This window comes from Emys orbicularis, chromosome 1, assembly GCF_028017835.1.
Source record: "Emys orbicularis isolate rEmyOrb1 chromosome 1, rEmyOrb1.hap1, whole genome shotgun sequence".
Taxonomy (NCBI): domain Eukaryota; kingdom Metazoa; phylum Chordata; order Testudines; family Emydidae; genus Emys; species Emys orbicularis.
The window spans coordinates 149722249-149735701 of record NC_088683.1 but is presented as its reverse complement, the minus strand read 5'-3'; the positions used below and the strand labels follow the sequence as shown (position 1 = coordinate 149735701).

Here is a 13453-nt window from a genome sequence, read left to right as displayed (position 1 = left end):
ATCTGGCTGGGGATCTGTCTGAGACAGCTGCATAGACACACACAGCCTGAGCCTGAGTCAGAACTTCCAGCCACTGGCCAACCAGGGAGCAGAGACGTGTGAGAAAGGAAATGATATGAGAGAGAAAGAAGAAAAAAAAATGGATAGGAGGAAGAAAAAATGAGAGAGAATTTTGTACTGAGAGGGGCTAGGCAGAATGAGGATATTAAATGGCAGAACTTTTGAGGTGGAAGGGAGTTATTGAACAGTGAGAGAATTGTAATTAGCAGGAGATATGATCCTTGTGCAGCTGTGCGTGGGATATTACTTTTAAGTGTGGGATGTATTTCTGAAGGGTAGGTGCATTTTGTGTCTTTTTTTTTTTTTTCAATTCAATGAGTGAACTGAAAGCTGGAGAAAAGAGGGATCATGAGAACCAAACAGTGAGATACTTAGATTCAGTTTTTGTCTTCTCCTCAGGGTAACACTGTCCTCTCGATACTCCCACTGTACATGCAAACGTATGGGGTCATCATTTTTTGTGCCACTGAGATCGGCCCATTCATTTCACACAGGTACTGAGTCAAGTATCAGAGGGGTAGCCGTGTTAGTCTGAATCTGTAAAAAGCAACAGAGGGTCCTGTGGCACCTTTAAGACTAACAGATGTATTGGAGCATAAGCTTTCGTAGGTGAATGCCCACTTCGTCAGAAAGCTTATGCTCCAATACATCTGTTAGTCTTAAAGATGCCACAGGACCCTCTGTTGCTAGGTACTGAATCATCATCAGATAGGAATGTCTTTGCTCTCTACCAGAGCTGGACTGGAACGTGTTATTTTGTTCTCCACATGAACTGAAGAAAATCTTGTGCTAAACAAATATGTTCCTTCATTTATAACTTTATATTCACCTGACAGCACAGACCAGGGCCTGCTCTTAGCTGCAGCGGACAGCTCTCTGATCACAGCAGTATTTCAAGCCCTGTATTGCTATATGAAGGTGACTCTTTGATTTCTCCAACCACACCCCCTACCTTGTCACTACTATAGCTGCTGCTCCACACACCTGTGGCCTAGGGTTGCAAGGTTTTTGATTGTCTATAACTGTCCATTGTATTTCCAGCACCATGTGCCGCAATGCAGAGACATCATTCCTGAGCTAACAAAGACATACTGTTATAGCAGAAAAACACTGTATGGGCAGTTCTCTCAGACGTGGTACCCAGCAGTGGTCTTTGTGCCCTGGCCAGACAGCATTGCCTTTAGCCAGCCATTTTCCACACTGATCGTGTCTCTCCATCTACTTCTCATCATGCCATCAGCTGCCCCTTCTCTGTACTCTGTATAATGGAGTTTACACACCTGTGACACTGACAGTCTGATGTGTCAGGGTCTCCTGAAGCCCTAGGTGAAGGTACATTTGCAGGCTCGGGACCAACACTCACTCTCCTTTATACAGAATGTCCCCCCACTGACACTACCCTCATTTGCTGCTGGTCACATTGGAGATTTGTTCGATGGACAGTGTCCTCATTATGGCACTCGAAGGAGGGTGCAGCCAGACCTCTTCCTCTCCCTCTCTGCCCCTAGTGGTGCTCAGCAGGAGGAAAGGGCACCTGCCAGGGACTGGGATGGTGAGCTGCTCTGACTCCCTTATTCCCCCAATTATTTTGGTGCCACCTCTCTGCAGCTCTCTCACACTGTCCTGCTTGGCTGCAGGCCCAGCAACACAAGGCCGTGTGATTTGATTGGAGGTAAGGAATCACCAGGACGAGAGGGAATGAACTCAGTGACTGAATTTTGGAATAAGTCTCAAGGAAGGAAGAAAGAAAAGGGGTGGGGGAGGAAATATAAAAGTATAGAGACAGAGAAAAGAGGGCAATGGAGAGAAACCCCCTAACCCAGAGACTGATGGTGTGAATGGGCCAGGGATCTGGTATGGCAGCTCCTGGATATGTTTACAGCCCTTTTGGAGACATCCCATATATCCCAGAGAGTTTGTCTAGGAACCCTGGCCCTACCATAGCCTTCTGATTCCTAGGCACAGACAGCTGCTTCTACTTTCTCCCCTGCTTCTGTCTCTGGGATTTTGCTTTCTGTCTCTGGGCTCCATGTCACAATGCAGTGCTGCAGGTGCAGTAATTAGGGTTACCATTTGTCTGGATTCCCCCGGACATGTCCGGCTTTTTAAGCTAAAAATAGCGTCCGGGGGAATTTGTAAATGACCGGACTTCCCCCTGATGCAGAGCGCGCGCGGCTAACAGTGCAGCCGGCCGGCCGGTGTCACTTACATGGGGCTCCCACACTCAGCCAGAGAGGGCTCCTCCTCCTCCCTCCCTCCCTCCCTGCATCGCAGATCGGCTCCGGCAGTCTGGAGCTCCTCCCCCGCTGCTGCCCAGCGGCTCAGGCAGTTCCTGAGCAAGTTCACCGAGACATTAGGTGAAGAAAGGCCAACAACAAGGGGGCCAGGGGGTCGGAGAAGGGGCAGGGAGGTTCTGGAGGGGGCAGTCAAGAGACGGGGGGGGGTCGGGAGTTCGGGGGGGGGGGGCTTTCTAGGGGTGTGGATAAGGTTTTGGGCAGTCAGGGTACAGGTAGGGGGTAGGGTCCTGGGGGGCATTTGGGGGAGGGTCTTAGGAGGGGGCAGTTAGGGGACAAGGAACAGGGAGGCTTAGGTAGGGGGTGGGGTTCTGGAGGGCAGTTAGGAGCAGGGGTCCCAGGAGGGGGCAGTCAGGGGACAAGGAGCGGGGGGGGGGGGGGGTGTTGGGAGTTCTGGGGGCAGGGCTGTCAGGGGGCAGGGGTGGGGAGAGGGATCGGAGCAGTCAGGGGATAGGGAGCAGAGGGGTTTAGATGGGTCGGGAGTTCTGGGGGGGGGGGGCTGTCAGGGGGTGGGGAGTGGTTGGATGGGGCGTGGGAGTCCCAGGGGTCTGTCTGGGGGTGGGGGGGTGGATAAGGGTTGGGACAGTCAGGGTACAGGTAGGGGGTAGAGTCCTAGGGGGCCAGTTAGGATGGGGGGAGGGTCTCAGGAGGGGGCAGTCAGGGGACAAGAGGCAGGGAGGCTTAGGTAGGGGGTGGAGTCCTGGGGGGCAGTTAGGGGCAGGGGTCCCAGGAGGGGGCAGTCAGGGGACAAGGAGCGGGGGGAGGGTTGGGGGTTCTAAGGGGGGAAGTGGGAGGGGCAGGGGCGGGGCTAGGGCAGGATGGGGCGGGGCTCCTCCCATCCTCTTTTTTGCTTGCTGGATTATGGTAACCCTAACTGGCAGTAATACACAAATGAGTGAAAGGTTGTTCCATTTTAAGTCCCAGTTTTTCTTGCTTCTCAGGGCTGTCATGGGCTTGGCTGTGAAGTTGGTCCCAGATATATTCCCAGTAGAGTAGAAGAGTCCCTCCAGCCCAATGCTGGTACCAGTACACCCACTTGCAGAGGAATGGCAGCTGCTCCATGTAGAGGGAGCCGAACCCTGGAGAAAAATGGGAAAAAAACTGACAAAACCATAAGGGGACAAATGAGGGTAGAACATGAGGAGAGAGAGAGAAAGAAGGGAAAGATTAAATGAAGGAAAATTTAAAAAATTGGAAAGAGTGATGAAAGAGGGAGAGAAACACTGAGAAGCAGAAAGACAGAAAACAGAAAGGACAGTCACCTTTCTTGTGGGAGATTCGATGTCCCTGTAGACTGAACCATGCACTAGGAGACTCTCATCTGGGATTCACTCTTGGGTCTCACAGGTCTCAGGTGGATGCATTTTACCCACAAGTCCCTGCTGCTTGATGATTCACTTCCTAACCCCCCAGTGTCTCAAAGCAGATGAGATGTTTCAGAATCTCCTGGAGACAGGTGCCCAGGTCCCTTTCTACTGGATGATGCCTTCCTGCCACTAACATGGTGTCACCGAAATATCGGGTCCACCTAGCTGAGAGCCAATAACAGCCAGACAGGGATAAGGAAGAGTTGCTTTATTCTGCAGAAGAAAGGAGAGCTTTGCACCTTGGTACAAAAATTCTGTCTTACACACATTTTACAGATCCTTTATACACATTCAGACAAAGGCCCTTGCTGTGTTAACACTTGATTGATGGTTGTCAGACCCGTGCTTTTGCTATCTGGTCAGTGAAAACCGGCTTGGAGCTAGTTCCCTCTGCCTCAAGGCAGAGGAGAGAAGACAGTTCAAAAGTTCAGGCTACGGTGTACTTGAGAAAAAATAACAGGAGTACTTGTGGCACCTTAGAGACTAACACATTTTTTTTTTCCTTCTAGCTGCTTGGAGAGCAGAGCTGAAGGTAGATGCATATCTTATCTCTCCTTGCCTGAAGGCAGAGGTGTTAAGTTTTTTTAACAAGGTCCTTTGTTAAGAGAACGGTTCAATCAGTGAGCAAACTTTGATCTGGTAAAGGTAATTTACAATCTGAATTGTGTTTTTTTTTCTTTTTACATCCTCCGGAGTAGCTTCTTAGAAAGTCTCTGTTAACTCAGCAGCACTCAGCAGGAGCCTGAGCTAAATACATCCCAGTTTCAGTCAACTGCAGAGGGGTGTGGCCCAGCACAGGAAAGCAGGAAAATGACTACCAGTGAAGCAGCTAGCAAACTAGAACTGGCCAGACTAGAAGCAGAAGAAAATGAGAAAAAACATCAGAGACTACTTCAAATTAAAAAACTCGAGAAAGAAGCCAAAGAGGAGGCCCACAAGAGAGAGATGGAGCTGGAAAAAGCCAAACATGACAGAGAAGAGAAAGCCAAACAGGAGGCCCATGAAAGAGAAGAGAAAGCCAAACAGGAGGCCCATGAAAGAGAGATGGAACTGGAAGCAGCAAGGACTAGGCAGGGTGCATCAGACCATCCTAACAACTCCTCTCCAGGTACCACTTCCCATCCCAGGAAATTCCCCACCTACAAGGCAGGCGATGATACTGAGGCCTTCTTAGAAAATTTTGAAAGGGCTTGCCTTGGATACGACATCCCTCCAACCCAATACATGGTAGAGCTGAGGCCGCAGCTCAGTGGACCCTTAGCAGAGGTGGCGGCTGAAATGCCTAAGGAACACATGAACAGTTATGAACTTTTTAAAAACAAGGCCAGAATCAGAATGGGGCTAACACCTGAGCATGCCCGTCGGCGGTTCAGAGCCCTAAGGTGGAAACCTGATGTGTCATTTACCCGACATGCCTACCACATTGGGAAAAATTGGGATGCCTGGATATCAGGAGCAAATGTTAAATCTACGGAAGAGTTGCCCTTCCTATTGCAAATGGAGCAGTTTTTAGAGGGTGTTCCTGAGGAAATAGAAAGGTACATCCTAGATGGGAAGCCCAAAACTGTAACCGAGGCGGGGGAGATTGGAGCCAAATGGGTGGAGGTGACAGAAAAGAAAAAAGCTAGTAGCAGTTGGAGCGAATATCAGAAGGGGCAATCCGAAACAAAACCTTATCACCGGGGACAACCCAAGGCCCCACCCACATCCCAAGGGAAACCCCAGACGCCTTCTCACCCCACCACACCAGTCTCCATCAACCAACATCGCCCCGGTGATACCTTAGCAGGGCGATGTTTTAAATGTAATGAACTGGGGCACATAAAGGCTCACTGCCCCAAGAACCCCAACCGATTACAGTTCATTACACCCCAATCACACCAAAGAACCCCAGACCCAGATGCCTCTCTCATACCCTCGGAGCGAAGGGAAACCTTGAGAGTGGGCGGAAAGAAGGTTATCGCTTGGAGGGACACTGGGGCACAAGTGTCAACTATCCACCAATCCCTAGTGGACCCCAAACTCATCAACCCTGAGACCAGTACAAGGGCTGGTCAGGAATGTGGACTTTTGCAGTCTATGACAATTATCCCATTCCCATGCTACTGGGGGAAGACTTGGCTAACCATGTGAAGCTAGCCAATAGGGTGGGAATAGTCACCCGCAGCCAGGCTAAGCAAGCTTTCACCCCCATCCCTGTTCCTGAGCCGTCCACCAGGACCCCGTCTGTGTTACCGGAGACCCAAACACAGGTGGTGGAACCGGATCCCCTGCCAACGACTGCAACACCGTAGTGGATCCAATCCCAGAGACCCAGCCAAAGCCAGTCCCAGAACCGGAACTGGCAACGCAACCAGCACCAGAACCATTGCCAGCACTGAGTCCAGCGCTTGCAACCCCGTCTACAACTCCAATGCCAGAGGGCACCAGCGAGCCTAAACTGGCGGAAGCAGCAGATAACCCTACCCAAGAGGCTCAGCCAGAGCCTGAAATACCACATAGTGCACCAGCGGACAGCGGTTCACAGTCAATGGAAAAAGCCCCAGCACCTGCATCGCTTCCAGAGGGACCAAGCCCCAGTCCACAGTCCAAGGAGGAACTGATGTCTCCAGCATCAAGGGAACAGTTCCAGGCCGAGCAGGAAGCAGATGACAGCCTTCAAAAAGCTTGGGCAGCGGCACGGAGCACCCCACCGCCTCTCAGCTCTTCTAACCGATCCCGGTTTGTTGTAGAAAAAGGACTTTTATACAAGGAGACTCTTTCTGGTGGGCACCAGGAAGACTGGCATCCTCAAAGACAGCTGGTAGTTCCCACTAAGTATCGGGTAAAACTCTTGAGCTTAGCCCATGATCATCCCAGTGGCCATTCTGGGGTGAACAGAACCAAAGACCGGTTGGGGAAGTCCTTCCACTGGGAGGGAATGGGCAAGGACGTTGCTAATTATGTCCGGTCTTGTGAGGTGTGCCAACGAGTGGGAAAGCCCCAAGACCAGGTTAAGGCCCCTCTCCAGCCACTACCCATAATTGAGGTCCCATTTCAGCGAGTAGCTGTGGATATTCTGGGTCCTTTCCCAAAGAAGACACCCAGAGGAAAGCAGTACGTACTGACTTTCATGGATTTTGCTACCCGATGGCCGGAAGCTGTACCCTTAAGCAACACCAAGACTAAAAGTGTGTGCCAGGCATTAGCAGACATTTTTGCCAGGGTAGGGTGGCCCTCCGACATACTTACAGATTCGGGAACTAATTTCCTGGCAGGGAACATGAAAAACCTGTGGAAAGCTCATGGGGTGAATCACTTGGTTGCCACCCCTCATCACCATCAAACCAATGGTCTGGTGGAGAGGTTTAATGGAACTTTGGGGGCCATGATACGTAAATTCGTAAATGAACACTCCAATGATTGGGACCTAGTGTTGCAGCAGTTGCTTTTTGCCTACAGGGCTGTACCACATCCCAGTTTAGGGTTTTCACCATTTGAACTTGTGTATGGCCGCGAGGTTAAGGGGCCATTACAGTTGGTGAAGCAGCAATGGGAGGGGTTTACGCCTTCTCCAGGAACTAACATTCTAGACTTTGTAAGCAACCTACAAAACACCCTCTGACACTCTTTAGCCCTTGCTAAAGAAAACCTAAAGGATGCTCAGGAAGAGCAAAAGGCCTGGTATGATAAACATTCCAGAGAACGGTCCTTCAAAGTAGGAGACCAAGTCATGGTCTTAAAGGCGCTCCAGGCCCATAAAATGAAAGCGTCGTGGGAAGGACCATTCACGGTCCAGGAGTGCCTAGGAGCTGTTAACTATCTCATAGCCTCCCCCACCTCCAACATAAAGCCTAAGGTATACCATGTTAATTCTCTTAAGCCCTTTTATTCTAGAGAATTAAACGTTTGCCAGTTTACAGCCCAGGAAACTGATGACGCGGAGTGGCCTGCAGGTGTCTACTATGAAGGAAAAAGGAATGGTGGCGTGGAAGAGGTGAACCTCTCCACGACCCTGGGACGTCTGCAGCGACAGCAGATAAAGGAGCTGTGCACAAGCTTTGCACCGATTTTCTCAGCCACTCCAGGACGGACCGAACGGGCATACCACTCCATTGACACAGGTAATGCTCACCCAATTAGAACCCCACCCTACCGGGAGTCACCTCATGCCCAAGCGGCTATACAAAGGGAGATCCAGGACATGCTACAGATGGGTATAATCCGCCCCTCTACCAGTGCATGGGCATCTCCAGTGGTTCTAGTTCCCAAACCAGATGGGGAAATACGCTTTTGCGTGGACTACCGTAAGCTAAATGCTGTAACTCGTCCTGACAACTATCCAATGCCACGCACAGATGAGCTATTGGAAAAATTGGGACATGCCCAATTCATCTCTACTTTAGACTTAACCAAAGGGTACTGGCAAGTACCACTAGATGAACCCGCTAAGGAAAGGTCAGCCTTCGTCACCCAGGCAGGGGTGTATGAATTCAATGTACTCCCTTTCGGGTTGCGAAATGCACCCGCCACCTTCCAAAGACTTGTAGATGGTCTCCTAGCAGGATTGGGAGAATCTGCAGTTGCCTACCTCGATGATGTGGCCATTTTTTCTGATTCATGGACAGAACACCTGGAGCACCTGAAAAAAGTCTTCGAGCGCATCCGGCAGGCAGGACTAACTGTTAAGGCTAAAAAGTGTCAAATAGGCCAAAACAGAGTGACGTACCTGGGGCACCAGGTGGGTCAAGGAACTATAAATCCCCTACAGGCCAAAGTGGATGCTATCCAAAAGTGGCCGGTTCCAAAGTCAAAGAAACAGGTCCAATCCTTCTTAGGCTTGGCCGGATATTATAGGCGATTTGTACCACACTACAGCCAAATCGCCGCCCCGCTGACAGACCTAACCAGAAAGAAACAGCCAAATGCAGTTCAGTGGACTGATAAGTGTCAAAAGGCCTTTAACCAGCTTAAGGCAACACTCATGTCTGACCCTGTGCTAAGGGCCCCAGACTTTGACGAACCGTTCCTAGTAACCACAGATGCGTCCGAGCGAGGCGTGGGAGCAGTTTTAATGCAGGAAGGACCGGATCAAGAATTCCATCCTGTCGTGTTTCTCAGCAAGAAACTGTCTGAGAGGGAAAGCCACTGGTCAATCAGCGAAAAGGAATGCTACGCCATTGTGTACGCGCTGGAAAAGCTACGCCCATATGTTTGGGGACGGCGGTTCCAACTACAAACAGACCATGCTGCGCTACAGTGGCTTCATACCGCCAAGGGAAATAACAAAAAACTTCTTCGGTGGAGTTTAGCTCTCCAAGATTTTGATTTTGAAATACAACACATTTCGGGAGCTTCTAACAAAGTGGCTGATGCACTCTCCCGGGAAAGTTTCCCAGAGTTAACTGGTTAACAATTGTTTTTGGAAGGAAACATATTGTTAGTTTTTATATAATCAGTAGTATGTCTAAAGGTACGTGTGTCTTATTAACTCTGTTTTCTCCTAGAGCTCCAGGAAAGAAATCGCAGCCAGTGTGGAACCAAACGTCCAACACTATCTGTGATTTGGGGGGCGTGTCATAACTATAAAAGGAAGGGTAACAGCTCTCTGTGTACAGTACTAAAATCCCTCCTGGTCAGAGACTCCAAAATCCTTTTACCTGTAAAGGGTTAAGAAGCTCGGGTAACCTGGCTGACACCTGACCCAGAGGACCAATGAGGGGACAAGATACTTTCAAATCTTGGGGGGGGAAAGGCTTTTGTGTGTGTCCTTTGTTTAAGGGGTTGTTCGCTCTTGGGACTGAGAGGGACCAGACATCAATCCAGGTTCTCCCCATCTTTCTAAACAAGTCTCTCTTATTTCAAAATTGTAAGTAAAAGCCAGGCAAGGCGTCTTAGATTTACTTTGTTTTCTCAACTTGTAAATGTACCTTTTACCAGAGTGCTTATCTTGTTTGCTATACTTTGAACCTAAGACAGAGGGGATTCCTCTGAGCTCTTTAAGTTTAATTACCCTGTAAAGTTATTTTCCATACTGATTTTGCAGAGATGATTTTTACCTTTTGCTTTAATTAAAAGCCTTCTTTTTAAGAACCTGATTGATTTCTCCTTGTTTTAAGATCCAAAGGGGGTTTGGATCTGTATTCACCAGGAGTTGGTGAAAGGAAGGAGGGGGGAAGGGTCAATTTCTCCTTGTTTAAGATCCAAGCAGTTTGGATCTGTATTCACCAGGGAATTGGTGTAAGGTTTCTCAAGGCTTCCCAGGGAGGGAATTCTTAAGATGGTGGCAGCGGACCAGAGCTAAGCTGGTAGATAAGCTTAGCAGTTTTCATGCAGGCCCCTACATTTGTACCCTAAAGTTCAAAGTGGGGATACAGCATGTGTACTTGAGGTGTCTGCTTCCCCCTAATGGCCACTGGTTGACATAAAGGCTGCTAGCTGTTAAGGGGGGGGGGTGGGGGGCGGTCACTGCTGACTGTCACAATGGGAATGAGATTTTTCTCCTGAGGAACGATGATGAGGAACACACCATCAGGATAGCACACATGTGTCTCTACATAGCAGGCCACAGATCCTAGGTGCAGATACGGGACTGACACCCAGTAAATAGGCACAACTACAGTCACTCTGATGCAGGCCTCATATGCATTTAATTTAGATTTTCATATTGTAGCTGATTTTTATATTATCTTTCTCTCAGTGTATGTGTGTGAGTGCAGGTGTTTATCTGTCTATTTTCTGGGAAGAAGGACAAAGAAACCAGAAAATACACCATTTCTTATTTTAATAAACCTAACTGGTTAAAGGTTACACCTCTGAGCAAATAATCCAACATGTGCAGAGGGCACTGAGCAGTGTGGGGCGTGTCAGTGTAACACATCGGTTAGTGTATGTGATCATGGCTCCCCCTAGCGACGGGCTGGCAGAGCTGATGAGAGTGAATAGGAAAAGGAGAGAACACACATGACCGGAGTGCAGGTGTGTCCTGTGTGGGGGGTGTGTATGAAGGAGAGACTTAGCAGTGTGTGCAGCAGGGAGAAACGTGATGGGGGCTGCTGCTGATGGGAAGAATAACGGTGTCCCTGACTGACAAGGGGTTCTCCCTTGAGGGGTCTCTGCACTGTTGATTTTAGCCCATCTCCATCCAACTGGATAACTAACCAGTTCCCCCTAGAGCCTCTTGGTTTCAGACTCCTGGTGCTGGGCTATGGTTCCCCCATTGGAAGAGACATCTCTGAACCAGGGGAGGTTTTCTGTGGCCATCTCCACTCTGTTCTCTCACTGTGCCCTGTGCTGCAGGTGCAGTAGATGGTCTGGGACTGAGTCACATTCTTTATCTCCAACCTGAGCTCTGTGTTACTGATCCGTTCAGACCTGTAGGATGTTTCCATCAAGGATATTTCCTCAGGGTCACCCTTGGTTCCTGATTGCACCAGGAAGTGCAGCTGGCTTTGGACATCCTGCAGATACCAGCTCATCCAGGGGTAGGTTGTGTCCTTCAAGGTGCAGGTCACTGATTCCGATGCTCCCAACTGCACCATTAAATATGGGGATGACTGCTCCACTAATCTGCCCCCTGCACCTGAAAGACAAATGCGGATACCCCATGGGGTGATGAACCTCTTCAGGGAGCCTGACCCCACCTGGGTGGCTGCTGCAGGGATTCCCAGTCACACCTGAGAGGTCAATGGCCAGCAGCCCCATTAGCAGAGAGAGGAGCTGCAGCAGCTCCATGTCCCCGTCAGCATCTGTACAGGAAAGTGTATGTGGGGTGTTTTCAGAGCCCAGGGGAGAGGCGGGGATGAGACTCTCACATCCCTTCTTTGTAATGAATAGGTTTGGCCAGAGGTGTCAGTGTTGATAAATGTATAAGTCCAGAGCATCTGCTCTATCTGTGTGACATTCCCAGACTAAGAGCCTGACCCCACCTGGGCAGTAAAGGGAACTGAGAAAATTTGAGGAGCTCAGGCATATCCTTCCCCTAGAGAACAGTGGCGGGTTTGTGCGCGCGCGCACACACACACACACACACACAGGCACCCCTGCATTCCTGCATGCCACCTTGTCCAGCCTGTTCTCTCAGGCAGTGCTGCACTGCAGGCGCAAGGGAGTCTGTATTCACGGGAGCTCTATTATCCCATCATGTGCATGAAGCATATATGTTAAAAGCATGGAGGGCAGATGGGATCAGTTTTAAAAGAGCTCAAGTTTGAGCTGAAAAAAAGAACACTTGATTATCCTTACGTAGCAGAGCTGGGACATGTTGAATGCATGGGGATTGCTCACTTTTTTTAGAAAAAAATGAATTTTGACAATGCCCCCCATATGACATGTAGGTAGTGCCAAATTGAACATGATTCCCTACAAGAGCAGCAGACAGAAGAGAACAGGTAGCCTTTCCTTGGATCTTAATTGCTTCATATATAAGACCACAGCAGATATTGGATTAGTTGGGACTCTTGGGGGATGTACCAATGATTCCTATAATTGTGCTTTATTTAAAACTGTGTTTAAAATTGTAAGCTATTACTTTACATTTTGGGAGGTTTTCCTGGTCCTGTTAGTGGGCTCTGTAGGGAAGAGTGTGATCTGGACCTAGCAACATTCAGTCTGCAGCCAGCCAGCCTAAAGTAAAGTGGGGTAATGAAATTTTGTTATTGCATGAGTAAAGGGCAGCAGAACTGTATTTAGCCTGTCCTGATTGAGGGGGTCACCCACCCTCAACTGAACTGCACTCACTAAGGTTTGGATGCCAGAGCCCAGTGGAGAGAGAAAGAAGTTGGGGACAGGTGTTTCTGCCTAGTGGTGTGGGCTTTGCCTAAGAGCCACAGGCACTACTTGACCTGCCCTTCTCCAGATAGAGCTGATTAGGCTCCATTGAGAGTCTTTTGGTTTGTTAAGTGACCACTAGAGCCAGGGCCGGCTCCAGGCACCAGCCTGGCAAGCAGGTGCTTGGGGCGGCAGCTCGGGAGAGGGGCGGCACGTCCAGCTATTCGGCGGCAATTCGGCGGACGGTCCCTCACTCCCGCTCGGAGCGAAGGACCTCCCGCCGAATTGCCGCCGCAGATCGCGATCACGATCACGGCTTTTTTTTTTTTTTTTTGGCTGCTTGGGGTGGCCAAAACCCTGGAGCCAGCCCTGACTAGAGCTGAAATCACTGATTATCAGGTCTAAGTGCTTAGACCTGCTGTGGGACAGCAGGGAAGAGACAGCCCAGCGTGCACTAGCAGTGAGGATCCCCCACTGAGAGCTAAAATCACTGAGAGCTGGGTGGAACCTCAAGAGCCCTACTCGCAGAGGTCACAGTAAAGAGGTGGGTGGCAGCAGAAGGTGATGGCACAGGGCCATCAGCAACGGAGCAGACCACAGCACAGTGGAGTGAATGGTGGCACTATGAATGACATCAGCAGATTGAACAGCGGCAACTGTGAGCCAGTTGCAGCGGCAGCAGCAGCAAAGGCATTAGTTAATGTTTCTTCCCCCCCGCCCCGACTTGGGTGGGAGGTGAACTCATGTGAATGCACTGCTGAACTCTGGATCTCTGCTGACCAAGACAGCAGCTGTGAGTGGGGTGCAGTGGAGGGAAAGGAGAGTGATGTGTTAAAGAAACATTTGTTTATTGGACTTTCATACCACAAGGCAGGGCCTTAACTAGGGCGGGGCGAGCGGGGCTTCCACCCAGGGCGCAGAGCCAAAGGGGGCAGAAAAATGGGGCAGTGCACAGAATCGGGCCCAGCAGCATCACCCCTTCCT

At 49.9% G+C, this 13453-nt stretch overlaps 1 gene segment (V, D, J or C); it reads right to left on the bottom strand.

Annotated features, from left to right (window-relative positions):
• Positions 1-10905: 10905 nt before the first annotated feature.
• LOC135888931 (T-cell receptor beta chain V region E1-like) lies at positions 10906-11434 on the bottom strand. The segment is given in 2 exon segments: positions 10906-11282; positions 11377-11434. Coding segments are annotated over 2 exon segments (435 nt in total).
• Between the last annotated feature and the right edge of the window lie 2019 nt (positions 11435-13453).